This window comes from Numida meleagris, chromosome 1 (assembly GCF_002078875.1).
Source record: "Numida meleagris isolate 19003 breed g44 Domestic line chromosome 1, NumMel1.0, whole genome shotgun sequence".
NCBI classification, from domain to species: domain Eukaryota; kingdom Metazoa; phylum Chordata; class Aves; order Galliformes; family Numididae; genus Numida; species Numida meleagris.
This window is the reverse complement of record NC_034409.1, coordinates 76,143,254-76,164,194: the sequence shown is the minus strand read 5'-3', so window position 1 is coordinate 76,164,194 and position 20,941 is coordinate 76,143,254. Positions and strand designations below refer to the sequence as shown.

At 43.6% G+C, this 20,941-nt stretch overlaps 2 protein-coding genes across 4 annotated transcripts; one reads left to right on the top strand and one right to left on the bottom strand.

Moving 5' to 3' along the window:
* On the bottom strand, positions 887–11,645 carry CCDC58 (coiled-coil domain containing 58). 3 transcript variants are annotated; one of them, XR_002438588.1, is made up of 5 exons: positions 11,454–11,645; positions 10,484–10,609; positions 9,800–9,946; positions 4,497–4,644; positions 887–1,188 (listed from the first exon to the last, which is right to left on the bottom strand). XR_002438588.1 is itself a non-coding variant. In XM_021396647.1 (5 exons), exons 1-5 carry the CDS (start codon positions 11,502–11,504, stop codon positions 1,138–1,140), a joined length of 435 nt encoding a protein of 144 aa, XP_021252322.1. In that variant the 5' UTR covers positions 11,505–11,645; the 3' UTR covers positions 887–1,137. The 3 variants fall into 3 exon arrangements, 2 of the variants coding, with proteins under 2 accessions (XP_021252322.1, XP_021252339.1); XM_021396647.1 differs by having other exon boundaries at positions 4,585–4,644; XM_021396664.1 differs by lacking the exon at positions 11,454–11,645 and adding an exon at positions 11,150–11,366 and having other exon boundaries at positions 4,585–4,644.
* On the top strand, positions 11,593–19,799 carry FAM162A (family with sequence similarity 162 member A). The gene is made up of 5 exons (XM_021396642.1): positions 11,593–11,807; positions 12,831–12,956; positions 15,036–15,144; positions 17,817–17,925; positions 19,161–19,799. The coding sequence occupies exons 1-5, from the start codon at positions 11,792–11,794 to the stop codon at positions 19,254–19,256; spliced, it is 456 nt and encodes a 151-aa protein (XP_021252317.1). The 5' UTR covers positions 11,593–11,791; the 3' UTR covers positions 19,257–19,799.

Sequence of the window (20,941 nt, the reverse complement as noted above, 5' to 3'; positions counted from 1 at the left end):
CGAAGCTTTTAAAGACACGAGAGTTCACAGTCATTTCAGTGGCATAGCTGAATTCCAAAGTGTTTGCAAGATGGAGTCTGCATTTTATGGCTCTGTTCAACGGTAGTAAAAGTCTTATTACTACTCTGTAACAAAAGAGCTGGTAACCAAGCAGACCTTGTTATTTGACAGTCAGTCAACTAGAGTTAGTAAAAACTAGATACATGATTACAGAAATTTCATTTTCCTCACCTTTATCCTGTTTTAAAGGATGCTTCCACTGCTGCCTTACCACAGGGGTGCTGCATTTAAAGCTTTCTAAACGCAACACTGTGGCCAGCTTCAGTAGTATCCTGCACACACTGCTATTTCCTCCATTCAGATATAACTCACCTACAGAATTAATTTTAAGGGCTCAGAAGAACAGATGGAATACAGACATTGGAGAGTTAACTGCCTGCTTCCTGAACGCTGTTCAAATATGTATCTTCATCTCCAACAACGTGTTCTTAATCAACACTACAGTCTTTGTTAAAAGCAAAATCCAGACCATTGTAATGAAGACCACACAGATGTCAGCAAGGGGGAACAATGGCAAAATTGTGTCCACATTCAAATTTTGAAACAATGTCACTGGTGTTGAGTAGTTTAAAACAAGGCTGGTAGCTTCCTGCTTTGACACGCGCTGAGCCCCCAGTTTATCATCCTGCAATTTTTATATTCTTTTGAATTTTTGTGAACTACTCATACGACATGCTCACTGATCATTTACCGTGCCCCGGTTCTAGGAGAACCCCATCCTCCCTGCTCTGAGCTGGGATTTTGTTTGTTCCTTTGTTGTTTGTTTTCTTTACTCTGTCTTCCCCTCTAAGACACCTGCAGCTTGAGAAGTTCAAGAAAGATGCCATTTTCACATTCAATTTGAAAATTATTTTAATACTATAAAACTCATTTGTTCACATATTTTGTACAAAAGAGGAGTCGTTTTCTCTTAATTACAGGAGAATTATTTAAACCTTGAGATTCCAGCTAAGTAGGTCCAAAATAAAGCAAGACTGGGTTATCCTGGTTCTGCAAGGCCCAAGCGTGGCTCACCCAAGGTCTCTTTCCAGTTTGGCTCTCATGATTATGGACCACCTTGATGGAAAATACTTCACATCATTGACTCTTCGGAGGCTTGTAATGAATTCGGCAACGCTCATTAAAAACCTGAGACACCAAAACAGAAGAGCAAAAGCCAATCAGTCTTTGTGTAGAGTCTTCAGAACTACTTCAGGTAACTGTTTCTTCCTGCCATACCCAGCTCAAGGCACCCAGCCCTGTGGCATCAATAAATGGCACTTACCAGGCCATCCGTCTCCATTTGCTTTCCCTCCTGGCTTTACTAAATCTAAAGCGTGCAGCTCAGTGCTGGGGGACTGCACAGCACTAACAGTATTCCCTTCAGATAAGGAGCTCTCACCCTTGTGGTCTGTCTATATCAAAGATACTGAATTCTTTGGCTCATTGGTTGGCTGGTTGGTGGGAAGTTTTTTGGTTGTTATTGTTTTAAAGAGGGAAGGAAATGATCAGTGCAAAGAACCAGCTGCATTCTGTGAATTTCACTGTGGCATTCAAGTCTGGGCATCGGATTCTTCTCCTTCCTGAGCAAATGCATTGTACACAGTGGCAACAGCTAAAAAGAGGCGCAAGTACTCTTGGAAGCCATGCCCATACTTTATTTGGCTGCAGGTGCCGATGTTGCCAGCATTCCATGCAAAGGGCACACCGCTCTCATCTCATTTACCTTTGGCACCTTCCCTGGGTAAAATTTGGGACACAGAACTAGAGACTGAAGATCACTTTAATTTAGCTCGAGTTGCAGAGCTCAGCAAGCAGACTGCTTACCCTAGCAAGAGCCAGTAAGCGTGACTATATCAAGCACAGCAGTCTGAATCAAAAGCATAACATGTAGGCTCAAAAAGTCATCAGTGCCGTTTCAAAGAATTTAGTCATTTACCACTTCAGCACCAAACTTTGTCCAGTGCATGTCCTGAAAAGTGGCACGAGCACCACCTAGCACCAAGCCAAGGCAACGGCAGTTACTAAGCCACTGGCAGCACCCATGTGAGAGCACGTTTTGCCAAGGTACCCCGCTCCTTTTCTGATACAAATTGTCTTTGATCTTCAGGATGCCAAATTTTGTGAAGTCTCCCACAGGCTTCACATGCAAAGTGAATGGTCTTCAGTTTTGGGGAAGGTACGCGTCGTTTTATATAAATATGTTATTTTAAACTCATCTCCCTAGAATAGAATTAGACAATTCTGCAATCGGTCTCCTTATTCAGCATGCAGAACCAACGGCCACTTCTGCAAAAGTGAAGATTGCAGCATGCCTTACAGCAACAATTTAAGTATTCTTCAATTTCACTTCAAATTTAGTGTACTTTAAGAAGCAGACACATATTGCTAACTGGTTCATATTAGAGAAAACATGACAGCTCTGACATAATTGCTTTCAAATACATGCAAAGCCAGTCCCATTACATTACCACATGCAGTAGGCACCTCTGAAGAGTTAAGAGTGTGTAAAGATCTGAGATCAGGGAACCAATAGAAAGAAACTGTAGAAACTAAAAGCCACACAGGTTTCCCATTGGAAGCATTTTCACACTAAGCAAATTGCACCATTTCTCTCCAAGTCATTCTATGTGCATATTATGCCTTAAAGGTTACTGGAAATGCAGTCTAAACTGCTGTAAGGCAGGCTTTCTCACATCAAACATTCCAAAAACACCTCAGCTTCCATGCAAACTTTTAAAGCATATATTTAATAGCAACTCTGAAACCCGTGGAAGATCAATATTGCAATCCTACTAACACCGCCTCCTACTTTCAGCAGCATCTACCCATAGAGATCAAGGTGTTATTCAGCCCACTTAACTCCTGTAGCCTACCTGTAAAGTGTTACGTTTTTCACATAGGAAAAAGTGCCCAAGATACCATAAAATTCACGTTCCTTGGTAAAGTTTGATTTTGCTGTCTTTCATGTATTAATACAAAACACTGTAATGACAAACTCTCACATGGAGGTGGTGTAGAGAGATTAACCTAAGTGTCTTATTTTGGAAGTCAGTTACTTGCTTGGTTTCAGCCAAACAGAACACCACGTGCACTGCTATAAAGCAGCACCTTTCTGTATCTCACTGTTGCTACAGCTACCCAGAGTAAATATCTCAAAACAACTGTTTCTTAACCACGTATTTCCAGTTTGCAGTGGTCAGGGTTAAGGTAAATCCACAAGGGTACTTTTCAATCAAAAGCCTGCAACGCTAAAAAAGAGCAGAGGTCCTCACCTGCTCTCCAATAACCACTGCCATGTAACAAACAGTATTAAATCCATAGCTATGACTGGATCTCATTCCATCAGTGGAGTATTTTTACAGCTGAATGAGACCTCAGCCATGCCTGCACTCAGACGAAGGTGACAGCAGGGCAGGAGATAAAACCCAGGCAGACATTTCTCTTCAAGTCCTTCTCTAAACACTTGCAGGCTGAAATCTCTCTGCACTATGGGCATACCTCACCACTTCTAAACTAAACATTCTCCATTCCCAGGAGAAGTCAGGCATTTCTGTCACTGTTCTGACAAAAGCTTAATGTAGCTACAGGAAATCACTGGTATTAGTGCTAAATTTGGTGCCTACTCCTGGTTTCAGAATAGAGATACTAGAGGAGAAAAAGGCATTTCTCCCCACAACCCACCCCATGCCCTTTTAAAGTAAAATTGACAGTGTTGTTTCCATGAAATGTTTGCCACTGGTGTTGTTAAAGTTATAGTATTTCTTAGTCATAATCAAGCTGGCTCAAAATTAATTAAGCTTAAGGGCATGACTAATTAATTAAGGGCATGATAAACTGTACAGAGACTGAATGCAAAAACATGTAAACACTCATTTGTTCAGCCTCCATCGAGCTCTATTACGGTGATGATCTCCAAGAGTACACAAGACATGAAGTTGTATTCCATTTACCCTGATGGAACCTTCAGGACTAAAATCCTAAAGCTGAGATTAAGAAGGGAGTGGAGCATCTGGGGTCATCGATCCAGAAAGTGACACCAGAAAGCAACAGCAGGACTGCACCTTCGCACTAGGATCATCCATCCAGGCAGAAGCTCTGTCAGAAAGAGGTTTAACCTCTGCAGCCCCATCCTCCTCCAGCCTCTGTTCAGAAGCACGACTGCCACTAAACACAGCCATAACTGAAAGGCTCATCCCACTGGCACCAGAAGAGGCCCAGCCAAGCTTTCCAGATAGGCCACCACAGACAAGTTTACCAAGTCCCTAGCCACTGAGTAAGGCTGAGAAGGGGATCTACATGGGGAGCAACCCACAGTCCTTCCTCCCCACTAAATCCTCACTTCTTTCCTTCCCAGTGCCTCTGAAAAGCCCTGAAATCTACATCCAGAACTAGGAAAATGTCTGACTGTGAAACACTAGCCCTAGCACTGCCCTCAGCGTTCCTAATTAACTTGCCTCATAAAGCATCTGTCCCACAACTCCAGGGCAGGACAGCTCAAACCCATGGCATGGAGCCACATCACTTTCTAAAATGACTGAGTACCTTCCAGCTTCTGTCGTTTACCACTTCTTCAACATTCAGCTCCGACTGCATCAATTTCAACTGTAGAAAATAACAGACAAAAAAAGAGGTTATTGTCAAGATGTTCCTTGCAGCCTTCAGTATTCACTACCTCCGCAACTTCCATGACAAAAACCCAGTACCAGATGCAAACTGAAGTTAATCATCCCGAAAGCCTGGTCCTTCCATTCAGCCAGTACTTTGGGCAGGCTAGGGAAGTCTGCAAGAGGCACCCTGAAGGCAGAAGCATCTACTGGTTACTAATCCATTCTTAAGTATTGCCTGTCAAGATTTGATGGAACGAACTGATCAGCCTTAATGGCTCCACAGACATAAAGTAATTATGCTTGAATAGCACTCAGCACAATGGTTAGTTTTGCAGCCTTGAGTTCTCAGTCTTCCACACACACATTATTGGACTCAGACAAAATAGCCAGCAACAGAACTAGGAGAAAATCACAGATTCCTGATTTAGGATTAAGATCACAAAGGCATCCCTTTCACTTCCTTTGCCATCTACTCTGTGCACTGACCAAAAAATGGTCTGCAAGAACAGATCACATATGTTTATGGTCTCTGAACCAGTTACTATGATATTTGATTACAGTGGGACAAACTAGGTTTACACAGGTGGAAGAGCTCTGAAACACCACAATAAGCAGTTCTAGAGCACTCATTCAATCCAGGAGAAATGTAAGAATCTGTCTCAGCCCCATTAGTAACTCCATGGAGCGTGTGTGACAGCTGTGTTCAGATGACCTGTGGTAATTTGGCCCTGCCACAAGCTCCAGAAGCAAAAGAGGGGATATAAGAGCCCATTTACCATTCATGCCCACAGTTAGGATTTATTTTTGTTTTAGATTCCATAATGAATCAACTTGTAAGTACGTGGTTCCAGTCAGAGAGCTGGTGAACAGGTGCAACACCAAGACAGCAATCTCATTAGAAAAAAGAAACCCGCCAAGCAGGACATCCAGACACATACAGCTTACACAGGTGCTGGATGAGCTTTTGACTACAAAACAGGACTTCAAACCGTTTGAAATAATAACACAGCATTAGCTGGGTGACCATATGAACAGAATGAGGTTCTATAATGTATCTGCTCAGAAGATCTTTGGCATATCAAGGAAGAGTTTTTCCTGCTGGAATACATGAATAGCTTTACAATCATCTTTGACACCAAACCCAAGAAAAACTTCCATTTCAGTCTCTTGCTTAGAGATGCAGATCCGAACAGCAATGCAATCAGTGTTAATCAGCAATGCTATAAAGGTGGTGTGGGTTGGGTTGTTTCGTTGTTTTTTTTTTTTTTTTTTTTTCAAAAACAGACTCCAAGATTAGGCCCAACTAGTTCAGTTGATAAAGCTAATACTCATTAAGCTATATGTTTTGGACTTCCAGAATTAATCTGGTTGGCTGTTCTGAAATTTCATATAAGACAACTAAGGTAACAACAATAATCAAATGATATTTTTATGTAAGTGGACTAAAAGTATTGGCTGCTAGACGTGCACAGCTCCAAGGATGTTTTTTAAAATCAGTAACCCAGAAGTAGTAACCCGGTATAAAGTTCCCCAATTTGTACCACTAGCAGTATGAGAGAAGGACAAATAATAAAGAGTAAAATAGATCTGTATTGCAACCAATTAAGAATGCATTTGAAATGCATAATCTCAAAAAAGGAAACGCACTGTCAAGAGAAGTTGTCTGAGTTCCAGAAAAAAAAAAAAAAAAAAAAAAAAACACCTGAACTCCTGGAGAAGGAAAGGAAAAAGGGAGAAAATGGGGAAAGGAAAAACAAACTGAGTGTAAATTTGAGGTCACCTGACCAAAAGATTTCTGAGATGTTTCCAAATTATAGACTGTTTTTAAACATAAGGCACATATGAGACAAAGGGGTGATCCAAGACAGCCAGCATGGCTTCACCAAGGGCAGATCTTGCCTGACCAATCCGGTGGCCCTCTATGATGGAGTGACAGCATCAGATGACGGGGGAAGGGTGACAGATGTCATCTACCTGGACTTCTGCAAAGCCTTTGACAGGGTCCCCCACCACATCCTTCTCTCCAAATTGGAGAGGTGTGGATTTGAAGGATGGACTGTTCGGTGGGTTAAGAACTGGTTGGCTGGTTGCAGCCAAAGGGTTGTGATCAATGGTTCTATGTCTGAGTAGAGACAGGTCACAAGTGGTGTCCCCCAGGTGTTGGTCCTGGGACCGGCACTCTTCAACATCTTTATCAATGACATAGATGATGGAATCGAGAGCACCCTCAGCAAGTTTGCAGATGACACCAAGCTGAGCGGTGCAGTCAATATACTGGAAGGAAGGGAAGCCATCCAGAGGGACCCGGACAGGCTGGAGAAGTGGGCCCACATGAACCTAATGAGGTTCAACAAGGCTAAGTGCGAGGTGTTGCACTTGGGCAGGGACAATCCCAGGTATTTATACAAACTGGGGGAAGAACTTCTTGAGAGCAGCCCTGCAGAGAAGGACTTGGGGGTCCTGGTGGACGAGAAGCTGGACATGAGCCAGCAGTGTGCGCTGGCAGCCTGGAAGGCCAACTGTGTTCTAGGCTGCATGAAAAGAGGAGTGGCCAGCAGGGAGAGGGAGGTGATTGTCCCCCTCTACTCAGCTTTTGCGAGGCCCCATCTGGAGTACTGCATCCAGGCCTGGGGCACCCAGCACAAAAAAGATGCAGAGCTCTTGGAACACGTTCAGAGGAGGCCACAAAGATGATCAGAGGGCTGGAGCACCTCTGCTATGAAGAAAGGTTCAAGGACTGGACTTGTTTAGCTTGGAGAAGGCTCTGGGGAGACCTCACTGTGGCCTTCCAGTACTTGAAATGAACATATAAACAGGAGGGGGAATGACTGTTTACATGGGTTGATAGTGACAGGACAAGGGGGAATGGTTTTAAACTAAGACGGGGAGGTTTAGGTTAGGTATTAGGAGGAAGTTTTTCACTCAGAGGGTGGTGATGCACTGGAACAGGATGCCCAGAGATTGTGGATGCCCCGTCCCTGGAGGCATTCAAGGCCAGGCTGGACATGGCTCTGGGCAGCTTGGTCTAGTGGTTGGCAAACCTGCACTCAGCAGGAGGGTTCAAACTAGGTGATCACTATGGTCCTTTTCAACCCAAGCCATTCTATGATTCTATGACTCTATGAAATCACCTGTAATTAATAAACATTATCATTGCAGCCTTCTTATTGGTTTCAGCGATAGGTTTGAGGCTCAGTAACTAAATTATTTAAGAAATAGACTGCAAACAAAACTTGCAGAACATGCTAAGCTATCACGCTAGTTTTCCCAAAGCATCATAGAATCATCAAGGTTGGAAAAGACCTCTAAGATCATCCAGTCCAACTATCCACCTACCACCAATATTTCCCACTAAACCATGCTCCTTAGTACATCTAAACATTTCTTGAACACCTCCATGGATGGTGACTCAGCAACGCTCTGGGCAGCCCGTTCCAGTGCCTATGTGTTCTTTTGGAGAAATTTTCCTAATATCCAACCTGAACCTTCCCAGGCACAACTTGAGGCCATTCCCTCTCATTCTGTCACTCGTCACGCAGGAGAAGAGGCTGACCCCCACCTCACCACAACCTCTTTCAGGTAATTGTAGAGAGCGATAAGGTCTCCCCTGAGCCTCCTCTTCTCCAGACTAAACAATCCTAGTTCTCTCTGCCTCTACTCTTAAGACTTGTGCTCCAGATCCTTCACCAGTTTCATTGCCCTTCTCTGGACACACTCCAGGGCCTTGACATCTTTCTCATAGTGAGGGACCGAAAACTGAACACAGTACTCAAACTGCAGCCTCACCAGAGCTGTGTACAGGGGGACAAGTAATGCAGATGATCATTTTAAGTTCTGTAGGTTAGGCTTTGAGGGCAAAACCACTTTGCCTGACACTCAATTCTTTAAATACGAGATCACATCAGAGCACTTCTCCAAAAGCATATGTCAAACAGTTCACTCAATGCCTGGAAACATCAGATGATGGACACTGAACCCTTGAGTTCCAGTCATCCCTCCAGGAAGTTCTTTAGTTACAAATGCATCAGCATTTCACTGCTCTGGAAAGAAGTGCTCTTTCAAACTTCTGATATGCCATCTACCTCACCTCTGGTGAAGTACACCTTCCATCCAGAGGCTACACAGTTGAAGTCTGCACATTATAATCCCTTGTGCAAATCCAGAAGTCTCTCTCACACAATCTAAACTAAATACTAACAACAACAACAAAAAGCTTAACTGGAATTCAAAGCTTCCTGGCAGCTCCTCAAAGTGGACAGAAACCTTGATTAACATAATGAATAAGAAAGAAGCTTCTCGGGCTAATGATGAAAAAAGATGGTTTTAAGGCAGCATAACTGCGTGGTACAAGAGATAAACTTAAAGAACACCTCATTATCTTCTAGTGATCATACCTTGGCACCCATACCCACCATCTGCAGTTACACGACTTTTCACAAGAACTCAAAAAAGCAAAAGGAACCTCCAGACATTCTGAAGAGAGTCAACAGTTACATTCTACTAGGAGGTGTTAGTCAGCAAAGTTTAGAGTCCATTGTGGAGAAGCACAGATGTTCTTCAAAGCATTTGTGAATCTCAGATGTGCCATTTACAGGATAAAAGCAGTTCTGTTCTGCTCTTGTGGTTCTCACAAATCCAGCCAACAAGAACAGAGGACAGCACTGCCTACGGTGCACTGCCTAAGCTGGGACTGTTCAGCCTAGAGAAGAGAAGTCTTTGGGGTGGCCTTTCAGCATCTAAAGGGGGGCTATAAGAAAGAAGGGGACAGACTCTTTAGCAGCATCCATTGTGGTAGGACGGGGGGAAATGGTTTCAAACTAAAAGAGGGCAGATTTAGACTGGATACAAGGAAAACATTTTTTACAATAGGGGTGGTGAAGCACTAGAACAGGCTGCCCAGAGATGTGGTGGATGCCCTGTCCATGGAGACACTCAAAATCAGGGTGGACAGCAATCTGATCAAGCTGTAGATATCCCTGTTCATTGCAGGAGAGTTGGACTAGATGACCTTTTAAAGATCCCTTCCAACTCAAACAATTCTATTCTATGAAGTCAAGATTCCCTTCAGGTTCTCTCCATCAAGGAAATCTTTCCATTTGGGAAGACAACCTCTTAATTCTAAGTGACCTCTCAAAATCTTCACCACTTACCTTTGTCTGCTCTTTCCTGAGTTGCTTTAATAATGCTACATCATCCTGTGACTTTTCCCTCTCTTCTCTGAGAGTTTTCACTACGTTTGAAGTCTGAGCAATGCAGTTTTTGATGATTCTCTCTCGGCTGGTGTGAGCTTCCATCAGCTAAGCGACAAGAGAGAAAGTCACAACAAGTAGGTCAGATATCAAATTAAAAAAAAACTGTGTTACAAGTTTAAGAGAGACTTTCCAGAACCAGAGTACTGCTAGGTCTACAGAACCCCCTTTGTCTCTATAATCCACACGTTAGAAGCAACATTGCTCTGAGCAGTAGCTACCAACTTGATCTGATGGTAAAATCAAAGATACGCATGCAGATTACATATGAGCAAGAGTTTCTGAAGACCACAGAAGCATGCTAGCACTCATTTTTTAAAGAAAGAAGCGAGCCATCTGGAATTACACCTCAAAAGAACAGTACTGCAGGACAAGCCAGTCTACAACATGATTTTAAAGCAAGGCACCTTTTACGTCCATGTGATTTAGCTGTGGAGAGAAGTCAAGCATGCCAGCTATGAATACATTAAAGCACGATCTATCAAGTCAGCCTTTTCCTTAGAAACTGAGGTTCTCCACTTTAGTTGCCACTGCACAGCATAAAATTTCTGAAGGTGAGCAGAAGTTAAAGGAACAGACACTTACAGACTGGTAGAGCTCTTTACATGTCTGGCTGGCATCAACTTTCCCTACAAAGGAGGCTGTAGGAATTGTAGTGTTTAATTCATGGACGATTCTGTCATCGATCGTCCTCATCACCCTGAGCAACTCCTGTATTAAATAAAAACAAATTTTTAAAAAAACTGTACTGCAAAAAATGCACAATTAAGCATTTTAATAGGAATTAAAGTTTATCTTTAGAAATAGAGGGAAAAGAAAAACAAACACACAAGGAAGACACAGTTTCTACGCGCTTGGTACAAAACAATTAGTTTCCTTAGCAGGAAAGCCAGTAGGAGACAACCGGGCTCATCCAAAGAACCGAAAACCCGACAACGGCAGCCCCAGCCCTGTGCTGCCCAACAGCAGAGTCACGCTCGTTTCTTCCCTACACGACCGTCTCCTGAGGAGGCAGGGCAGAGTTGTTGCAGCCTGCTCCCAGAGCCCCACAGGCATTGCCGCCTGCCAGCGAGGGTGAAGAAAACGAGAAGCCGGCCCCAGGCTGCAGCCGCAAAGAGCTCCCCGTGGCAGAAGCAGGCCTCTCGGAGGGTTCACGGTATTACAGAGCAGCACCGCCAGACCGCGCTGAGCCACCGCAGCCCGGAGCAGCCCACGGGCTCCCACGCGTGCCGCTTCTGCACGCAGCCTTACTCCATGAAGCCGTGCAGCCCGGTCACGTTTAGCGAAGAGCCCGATCCCACGGCCCCTCCCCGGCGGACGGAGCAGCGCTGGGGCACGCAGCCCGCTCCCCGCGGCGCGAGCGGGAAGGCCGGAGCCTCCGCGTGCACCGTGAGAGTGCTACCGAAGGGCGGCCGGGACGAGGAGCGAGGGCGCCGGGGGCAGCGCGGCCGGGCAGCCTCGCAGTGCCGCAGCCCCTAGCCCCCACACACCGGCCCGGGGCCGGCCCTGCCGCTCGCTCTCCCGCCCCGCAGCACGCTCCCCTCGGCGCCGCTACCTGGAACTCGGCGAAGTCCTCGCAGCTCCCCGCGCTGCTGGGCGCCGCCATACTGGAAAGGCCGAGGGCGCGGCGGCGGCCAATCGGGCGGGAAAGGCGGGGCGAAGCGGGGCCGGGCGGGCCCTGCTGGGGGGCCCGGGGCGGCCGGGCGGCGCGGCCGGAGGTCGCCGTCGAGCCGCGGGGAGGGCGGGCGGCCCCGAGAGGCGGGTCTGAGCGGCGGCTGCCCCGAGCGGGCCCGCGCGTCCCGCCGCCCCCCCTCCAATCGCGTGGCCGGGGCGGAGCGCTGCGGAGCGGTGACATTGAGGGGAGCCGCGCAGGGCCGGGCGGCGGGCGGCGACATGTGGGGCCGTGCCGGTGAGTGGCCGTCTCGGCGCGGGGAGCGGAGCTGCGGGGGCGGCTGCGCTTCGCCAGGGCCGAGCGGGCGTTCGTCCTCCCCGCGGGCCGGGGGACGCGTAACGCGAAGCCCGGCGCCTCCGAGGGGTCCCGGGCCCGGCGCGGCCCCGCAGCGCGGGAGGGGCGGCCGGACGGGGCGGCCGTGCGGGCACCTGCGGGCGCTGAGGTGCGGGGCCTCCGGGCTGACCCGCAGACGGGAAAGGAACGGGCTTGTGTGCCTCGTTGTTGCTGATCCTCTGAAGACCTTGAACACTGTTTGATTCGGGAGGGCATTGCTCCCTTTTCCCTTTTCCTTTCCCAAAATAGAGGAGACATTTTCCCACATAAGGAAGAAAAAAAACCCGCAATTTATCTTAAGTGCCTTTTTATCTTTCAGGTTTTTGTTGTTTTTTTTTTTTTCCCCTCAGAAATGTTTCATTCATGAATAAATTAGGACTTTGCTGAGAGCACGTTTTCATACATAAGGTGTTTTGTCCGGTGCACCACAAAGCGCCTGTCCCAGGTCCCAGCTCTGTCACCCTTCTGGGAACGGCAAGGTGAATAAAACGTTGGTGCACAGCGCTTGGAAGAGTGCTGCCCAGAGCGTATCGCCTGTGTGCGTGAATAGATAAGTTCCTTGAAACGGTGCTATGTCTTCTGCTGTAGAATCTGCTCGTAGGCCGTAATCGGTCATTCTTGTTATTCTACACGTGCTTAATAGACAAACTCAAGTGATGTATTTTAGAATTTGTAAAATTGACTTTAATTTCTTTATTAGATTCTGATGGTTTATAGAGTCATCTTTAAATTCTTTATTAGATTTAATAGATTATTATATCTGCGGTTTCTTTCATAGCATTAGATTTGTACCTACTGTTTTTATTTCTTATTTTCTCTTGGGGCCGGGGGGAGGAACAACAACCTCCTGCCTAAAAGCCAGCCTTCTCACTGCTTAACGTTCTGAGCTAGCCCTAGCCCCTGTGTTTCCTTTGCTTTCTCTTCCAGATAAGGCTGTTAAGCTGCTGGAAAGAAACATTCCCTCCTTTCTGAGGATGAGTCGGGGAGTGGGGCCAAAGGTGAGCAGAAGGCTCTGCAGCAAACCCCAGGAGGAAAGTCCAGTTCAGCCAAGAGGTAAGTTTGTGATCAAGACTATGCTGTGTTTCTTGCCGTCAAATGTTTAGATACCAAGGCTGCAGTCATCTGAACAAGAATCCCTGCTTTTGCAAGGGTGAACTCTTAATCTTTAGACTGAAAAACTGAGCATTAAAATTGGCAGTAAGATCTTGTGTTTCTTTTTTCACAAAGCCAAGAGGCAAATTTTCTTCTTGTGACAATAACATAGCTTCCACTTTGTAGTAGGTCACTAATGTCATATTTGATGTACGGCCCTGCACTCTGAGGTTCTTCAGCTGTGTTCTGGAACTGAGTACTCAGCCCCAACGCAATCGGGGTTTAGGAACGCTGTACCAGCTAAAATACTTCTGCATCACCCTGGCTAAAATACTCTGCAGTTTTTCATAGTAGAACCAGCTCCAGCTGCTCACAGACCTGAACATGCCCTGCAGGAATCGGAGTTATCAGCTCAGTTCATATTTAAGGATGGAGTGGGTCAGGGGAAAAAAAAAAACAACATCAAAACTCATCTGTACTGGGTAAGACCAAGAATCTCTTTAACAGCATCATGTCTCCAGTAGTGGCCAATAAAGGAGGACCCTTACAGTTTTGTAGGGACTAAGAGGAATGGTAATGGATAGCAAGGATCTAAGGGGGAGTATAATGGAGACAGTGCCTCTGTGTTTAATGGTCCTCGCTGGATTTTTGTTTTGTAAATTTGTGGAGTATCCTGAGGCTGGAGCTATTTTTAGCACCCACATCCTCTGGGAAGGGGTTCCTCAGCTGAACGGCACTGTGAGAAAATATCTGCTCCTTGTGTTTGTTTTTGAATCTGTCATATGCTGTTTTTCCTCTGTTGTTCTTAACTCAGTATTCTTTCCAAAGCAGGGCCATTGTGGTCCACATTCTAAGCATCACTTACAGTTTTGGTGCCCTCTGTTGTGCTGGAGGGGTTTTCAGTCGGTGCTTTTCCAAGCCGATGGGTTTTGGTGTAATACAGCGTTTGTTCTATGGTGGCCACTCGATACCTGTGATCATCCTTAGGAATTTTGTCTATCCATTGTAGTCCAACTGTTTTTGAAACAAAGGCTCACTGTTTCACACGCTTTTCAGAATGCTGGAGTCGTGTTTTTATACAGTGACAATAATAACACTTTTGTGTTGCTCAGTGTTCCTTTCCTTATCATTGCTAATAATGCTGTTTGCCTTTCTGTTCTTGAACTTTTTCCCCAAACTTCTGTGAAACCCCAAGGACAGCTCCTCAGCAATAAAGATTAGGTTAGAGTTTATCTTTTGTATGTGAACTGGAAGTGCTTTTTATTTATATACGTGGAATTCCACTGGCTCTGCCATTGACTCGGGACTCTGAAGTCCTGCAGCTCTTCTCACGTAGCCATCTTCTTTATGGGTCGTAATAACTGAGCGTTGTCAGCAAACTGCGTATCCACACCGCTTCCTAGGTCATATATGAATGCATACATCAATGCAGAATCCATCCCATTATTTTTGTTTGTTTGTTTGTTTTGCAGGCTAGATTTTAATGTTACGTAAGGAAACCTTTCCCTGCTTTATTCTGGGCATTTTGTATATGGAGGTTGAAAGCCTGAAATGAAAATTAAGGATCTGGTCCTTGTGATCGCCTGGTTGTTTATACCTACAAATAAGATAGTATCTCCTACTCCCTGAGAAACTTAAAATTATTTTATGCTATGGAACAAGATATTGGCTTTTCTATAGCAGTTCCGTTTGTTTTCTTTAAACTAATTTAAAAGTAGTAGGAAAACTTTAATATCATCGCTCAGGAAGCTTAGATGCTGGAGCAGGCTCTGCAAATTTAGATCTGCAAAAGAGGGGCCTTGAATGAGATATGTCTTTCCTAACTAACCTGCCCTCAGTTTAATCCATGTTCAGAGGTTCATTAATCTATATATAAACACACATATATATACATATATATATAATATAAACACAATGACCTTTTTATTTTGTAACCAGCTCTGCAATTGTACGTAAAATTCTGCGTTGCTCAGTCTAACTGGTTAGGAATTCAGCTTTTTTGACTGTCTTTTTTGGTTGGTTGGTTGTTTTTTATTGTAGGTCGGCCTGTTTTGCGGGTGCCTGGGCACAGGCCTACAGACTGGGAGAAGAAATGTTTGCTGTGGGCAGGCCATTTCAAGAAGCCAGAGGATATACCAGAGATTGTCTCGTAAGTGCCAGTTTTGGAGCTGAGAAAGAGACATTGCCTGCATGGGAATATAGGAATGCAATAGGAATGCAATTCCAAAATACCTTTTCTGAAGGAGAATGGGTTTCCACAGCTGAAAATTCTTATGCTGCTGTGACTGTATTATCTTGTAGCTGAGATTACGTGACCTGGAGAATTCTGTATTGCTGAGATGATTTAGATGTAAATCATTTAGATTTTTCCTGAAGGGATGACCAGCATTTATCAGTTGTTTCATTAGAGAAACATCACATATCAATTAATTTTTATTCATCCAATCGAAAAAGATTTTTGCAGGTATTAGCGTGAGCTTTTTCTAGTGTTTTCCTTTATATGTCAAAGCGTCCTATTGCATGAAACTTTCATGATACAGCAATAAAGTAACTGAAACTCACGTAAAATATTTATTAATGAACGTCTCGAGGGCAGAGGCCAACTTCCTTTACTCTTGGGGTTTAAGCAAATAGGATATGGGTTCGCTAGTGAAAATGCAGTAAAAGCTTCCCCTTTGCTTCTGGAATCCAAATGTCAGTGCTTTGCTCCCTGTGACGTAGAAGATAAAACTGGATGTTTTGGTGTACCTATCTAAAATAAAGATCAAATTCAACAAAAGCAATTTTAAAAAATGCAATTATTAGTTTAAAAAAGCATTCCCGGTGGCACTTACAAGGGAATTCTTGGTTTTGTTGAGGGAAATAGTTCAGCCAGAGTTGAAAAGGGGATCAAGAACTATAAAACTACAAAAGCTTGTTTGCCTTTTCTAATCTGAGTAAGACTGAGCTGGAAGGGCACGTGATTATAACCATATCTTGCAAGATATGATTGTCAAAAGTAACGAATTTGTTAAACAAAATAAACACTAAGCTGCTGAATTGTTTTTAAAATGAAAGTTGTGTTCAGATGACTGCCTTTTCCTCTTGTATAGTCTAGCACATCCAAGATACTTCAAAAACTAACTAGTAAATTGTTAAAACCCTACTTCTGTGCATTTCATCTTTAAGTGCAGCCTGAACCCGAGTTGTTCATCACAGATTATTCGTGAGAACAAATAACCTGGAAGCTAAATTATTAGCTTCATGCTAGATCAGTGTGTTCTCTGTGATCAGAATTTTTTTCAGATCAATACTCTGAAATAATGATCAAACCACTCTTGCACTCCTCTTCAAGGGAAAAGACCAAAAGCTTTTCAATTCTTAGGTCCTACGTGACTTATCATGTCAAACCATCGTGAATCCTTTCCCTCCAAGTATAAGGGTTAAAATGTGATACAGGATTACCTATTCACTCATGTTTGTGTACAGTGTTAGTATCTCAGTTCTGTTAATTCCATTATCCCTGTTAGGCTTAGCATATAATTATTTTGTGCCATGATGTTGATGCTTTTCAATTCATCTATAATTTTATAGCATGCCAAATTTAATCAGTGAGCATATTAGACTTCTGGAGAAGGGAGTCAACCACTCCAAATTCTGCAAGAAGAGTTAAATATACAGGAGTAGGTCAGTGGTCAGTGTGGAAAGCAAGTCTGGAAGTGTTACACTTCATTGGCCCTTCTTGTATTGATATTCCAAAAACTAACCTTCTATTTATTGTAACTGAGATTTAATTTAGTAGAATGATCTTCACAACTGTTGGAAAACTTTAATAGCTGTTCTGGTTGTGGAAGATTTCTGTGTTAGAGAAGATGACGTTAAACAAGTGAACAGATTTCCCAAAGGAGTAGTACAGCCACTGGTGTGTCTGGATAAGCCTGCTGAGGTATAGAAGAGATCTGAAGGAGTTTTCCATCATCAGCTTTGGACAGCTTCCAATCCTCCGTGCCTCCTTCATTTCTCAGGAAAAAAGATTACCTGAAGTCTATTTCTTCTAGCAGGAGGGAAGCTGTAGCCACTGGTATTCTACCAAGTCCTGTTCAGAATTTCCAGGAGCGTTCTGTTCAGCAGCCAGTGTGAAATCTATAAATAGCTGTAGTAGAGGAAGCCTTCTTTGGAAAATATAAGGTACCAGAAATGAAACCATTCTGAATCTCAGGCAAAAAGAATTGCTAAGCTGTGATAATATGTTCCTCTGCTCAAGAAACTCAAAGTTTTATTCCTTCTGACAAGTTTTTTTTTTTTTACCATGCTTCAGCTACTGAGGGAACACACGTTTTGCAGTTCTAGAGCACACTGCAGTTCTAATAAGGATACAGTACTCACTGTATTCATAAACTTTAGAAAGTAGCATCAGCAAACTAGTATCAGTAAAAATATCCTTCTCTTTTTCCCATCTTCCCTGTAGTGAACATACATACTGAGATACCGCTGCCTTCTGCCCCTGCAGTGCAGCCAAGTGGTCCAGAAAGGCAACATTCTCTAACAGCTGAATAACTGAAAATTAAAAATGTTGCATTTGTTTCCAGCTTTGAGAGGAACTCCTTTGTTACTATGATTTGCATCTATCCTGAGGTAGCTCTAGAGATCACTTTCCCATTCTTATAAAACGGTGGGTTTGGTTTTTTGTTGTTTTGGGTTTTTTTGTTTTTTTTTTTTTTGTGAAAAGAACCACATACTGCTAGTGTAATACATAGACAGCATGCTAGGAGAAATCACACAACTAGCCAATGGCCTATTTGAGTCTCCAGTAACGAGTCTGTTCTTTTATTACTTCTTGAGGATTGAAGCAATCCGAGCAGCACAAACCACGCTGAGGGTGAAGATCAGCTACGTAATGATTGCCTTGACGATAGTGGGATGCATAGTGATGGTGATCAGAGGGAAGGAGGTAAGCACACATTTTTGGCTGGTGAGTGCACATGCATCTTAGTGTAAATTCCTTCGTTTCTCCTTAGGATTTTTAGTACCGTTTGTCCTTCCAGTTCCCCAGAAGGTAGCAGTCGCTGATTAATTCCCAGGTCAAAAAGAAAAGGGTGATACCACTGTTAGACTGCATATACAAAAGTAGTCTTTTTCTCCCACCGCCTTCCCCCTGCCCCAGCACAATACTTAATCTTATCTTGCACTGTTTTAACTCCTCAGTTTTGCTGACAGGCTGCAAGAGTTTGAAAAGAAAAATAAGTTTTCTGTTCTATTAATCTGGTAGGCAGGTAAATGCTCCTTGGGCCAAAAGGATCCCTACAGTTCATTGCGTGGCAGGTCTATTACACATCACGGTGCCTCTCTATGCGCTGCAGCAGCAAATAGGAGTGTTTCTTCACCCACAGACTGAGAATGCTCAAAGTCTTTAAACAGTGGGGAGGTGTGGCGAGCACTAATTCTGTGCTCTTTAATTGTATTAGAAAAGTCTCCCTTTACTCTTAATGGAACATTTTTTAAAATTACTGTTTAATTGAAAAAGCTGTATATTTAATAGAAAAGCCCCACGTGCTGTAGACATCCAGTGAACATCCTCTACTCCTAGGCTGCCCTTCCCTAAAGCCATTCTTCTGGTTACAATGTTTCACTCTTCTTTCTGTTAACAAAATGTTTCTAGCTAACCTTTAAAACTGAGTCCCTACGCCAGCACTGTAAATTCTTGAAGTGGTAACACTTCCACTTGTCAGCATTCCTTCTCAAAATATGAAAGGGTACATCGCTGAAATGAATCAGTGGAAAGACTGACAAGTCCCAGGAGATATTCCTCTTAGGTTCGCAGAGTATGAACACAAACACTGGAAAAGAGGAGGACGACTGCTTTGGGACCCTATTTTTCACAGCAGCTGGAAGCTATTATATTTAATTTTTCATTTGTTTCTAGTACCTCTGACGTCTGAAGACCAGAGATTAGTATTAAATACTGACCATAATCACAGAATACATCTGCTAGTGCTATTAACAGAAGGGCTTAATTTATTCCCAGAGGAATAATGAGTTTAAACTAAAATATCTGGATGTTGAGGTTTAACCCTCCTCTCTTCCAGTTATTGCCCTGGTAAGGATAGGCCAGGTATCTTGTAAGCGATTCATCTCTGTGGTCCTTCAGGTGACACTTTCTACTCTTGCTTTGTCATTATTTTGTAGGCTGTAAAAAGGCACGAATCTCTTACAACCATTAACATGGAGAAGAAAGCTCAGTGGAAGGAGGAAGCTACGCAGAGTACACCCGCTAAACCGTAGAGGAGGAAAGGAAGAAACCAGGGATGGGGGGAAAAAAACTGATGTCCTTTTCAGCTCCTTTTCAGAGTTGCATCTTTTTTGTGATCCGCACTCGTGTTCAAGAATGAATGCATTATCCTGTAATCATTAAAAACAAACATCTGTCTTCTTCCTGATACCTTTCCTCCAAACTCTCTTTTTCAAGTCATGTAACTACATTTCCTTCATTAGCTGTATTATAACTCCCTGCTTCAGTCATCCACTATCGCTGACTACTCCAGCTCCCTTTAGAAAGAATAGTATTAGATGTACTCTATATTTGCAGGCTCCCTAAAACTTTCTGCATGAGAGAACAATTAGGCAAGTCCTTGACTTGAGCATAATTGTATGAACTACATTAACATTGTCAAATTGATCAGAAGCTATTGGAAAGCTTGCTTACTTATAAATACATTCAATTATCCAATACATTCTTGCCTTCTTTTGCTAAAGAGAGGGAAGGATAATGAAATAGCATTCCACAGAAACAATTGTTATTATAAATAAGAACCTTTTTTCTATGTTTTTTGTTGTTGTTGTTATTTTTACACTGGAGTTGGTAGTAAGAGGAAATTAAAATTAAATATTTTAAAGAATACTGAGCATCAGCTTCAGCCTGCACTACCTGATTGTCACCTTAGAGGAATATGGGAAAGTCAGTCAAGCATTTCTGCTCTCTAGTGTCAAGCTTTTTCAAAATTTATTTGGATTTATTTGCATATTTTCCCTTGAAATTGCCATCTGTGCTTTCATGATGCTAGCCTCAAGTTTAGAAGCAGATCCTCTTCCCAAAAGCCCTGTTTTTGGCATCATCTCAGAAGAGTTGCATACTGTTCATGCTGAAGAGCATTCAGCATTTGCAGACCAGTATTTTTTCCTCCTTCCAGTTCAGCACATTGGGACCATCACAACTGTTCAAAACCATGTATTTTCCCAGGACTGCCTGCTGACTGGCCCCCAGGGGCTCCAGAAACACAAGAGGCATGTGTTAGATAGATGCAGTTTGAATATTTTGCTAGCAGGAAGCAGATTATTTTTCCTGAAGCTTTTCTTCATTATTTCAAGAAATGAAAAGTCCCTCAAAAATGCAAAGAAGGATTGAGATTTCTGGTGCAGTCCTCTAGTATTTTGTCCTGTTCTTGCCAGACAGTGAGCAACTGCTGCAGTCCATTTTTCTATGAATTGCATTTCTGGCTACCCCTCCTACTGCTGAGAGGTAACCAGTCAGATACACTGTGCAGTCATTCCACAAAAGTTACAACCAGCAGGTGATGCCACAACTTGTTACCAGATTCTAAGACAATCATTGGAAGAATGTTGTCATGCAAGCAGAGCAGGGTCTCACACATTTTCCATTCAGTTAATATCGAGTGGAAGTCATGCTTAATTCACTGCAGTTACGTGAACAGATCTTTCATGACAGCTTTGGTTCTTTGTCACACTAGTAAGCGTCTAGGTGCCTGTGCTTACACTGAATGAAGCCAAAGAGGAGAACATCAGCTTCACAGCAACCTGAAATGCTGCCTGGAGAGAAACTTGTGATTTGATTTATCCTTGGTGATGACAGAACCTGGAACTATGCCTCTCTCAGAAGTGTTCCGCTTTCAATAAGCATCTCCAAATGCACTCTTTGAACTAGCAGGTACCTCATCTATTTTTGTATACAA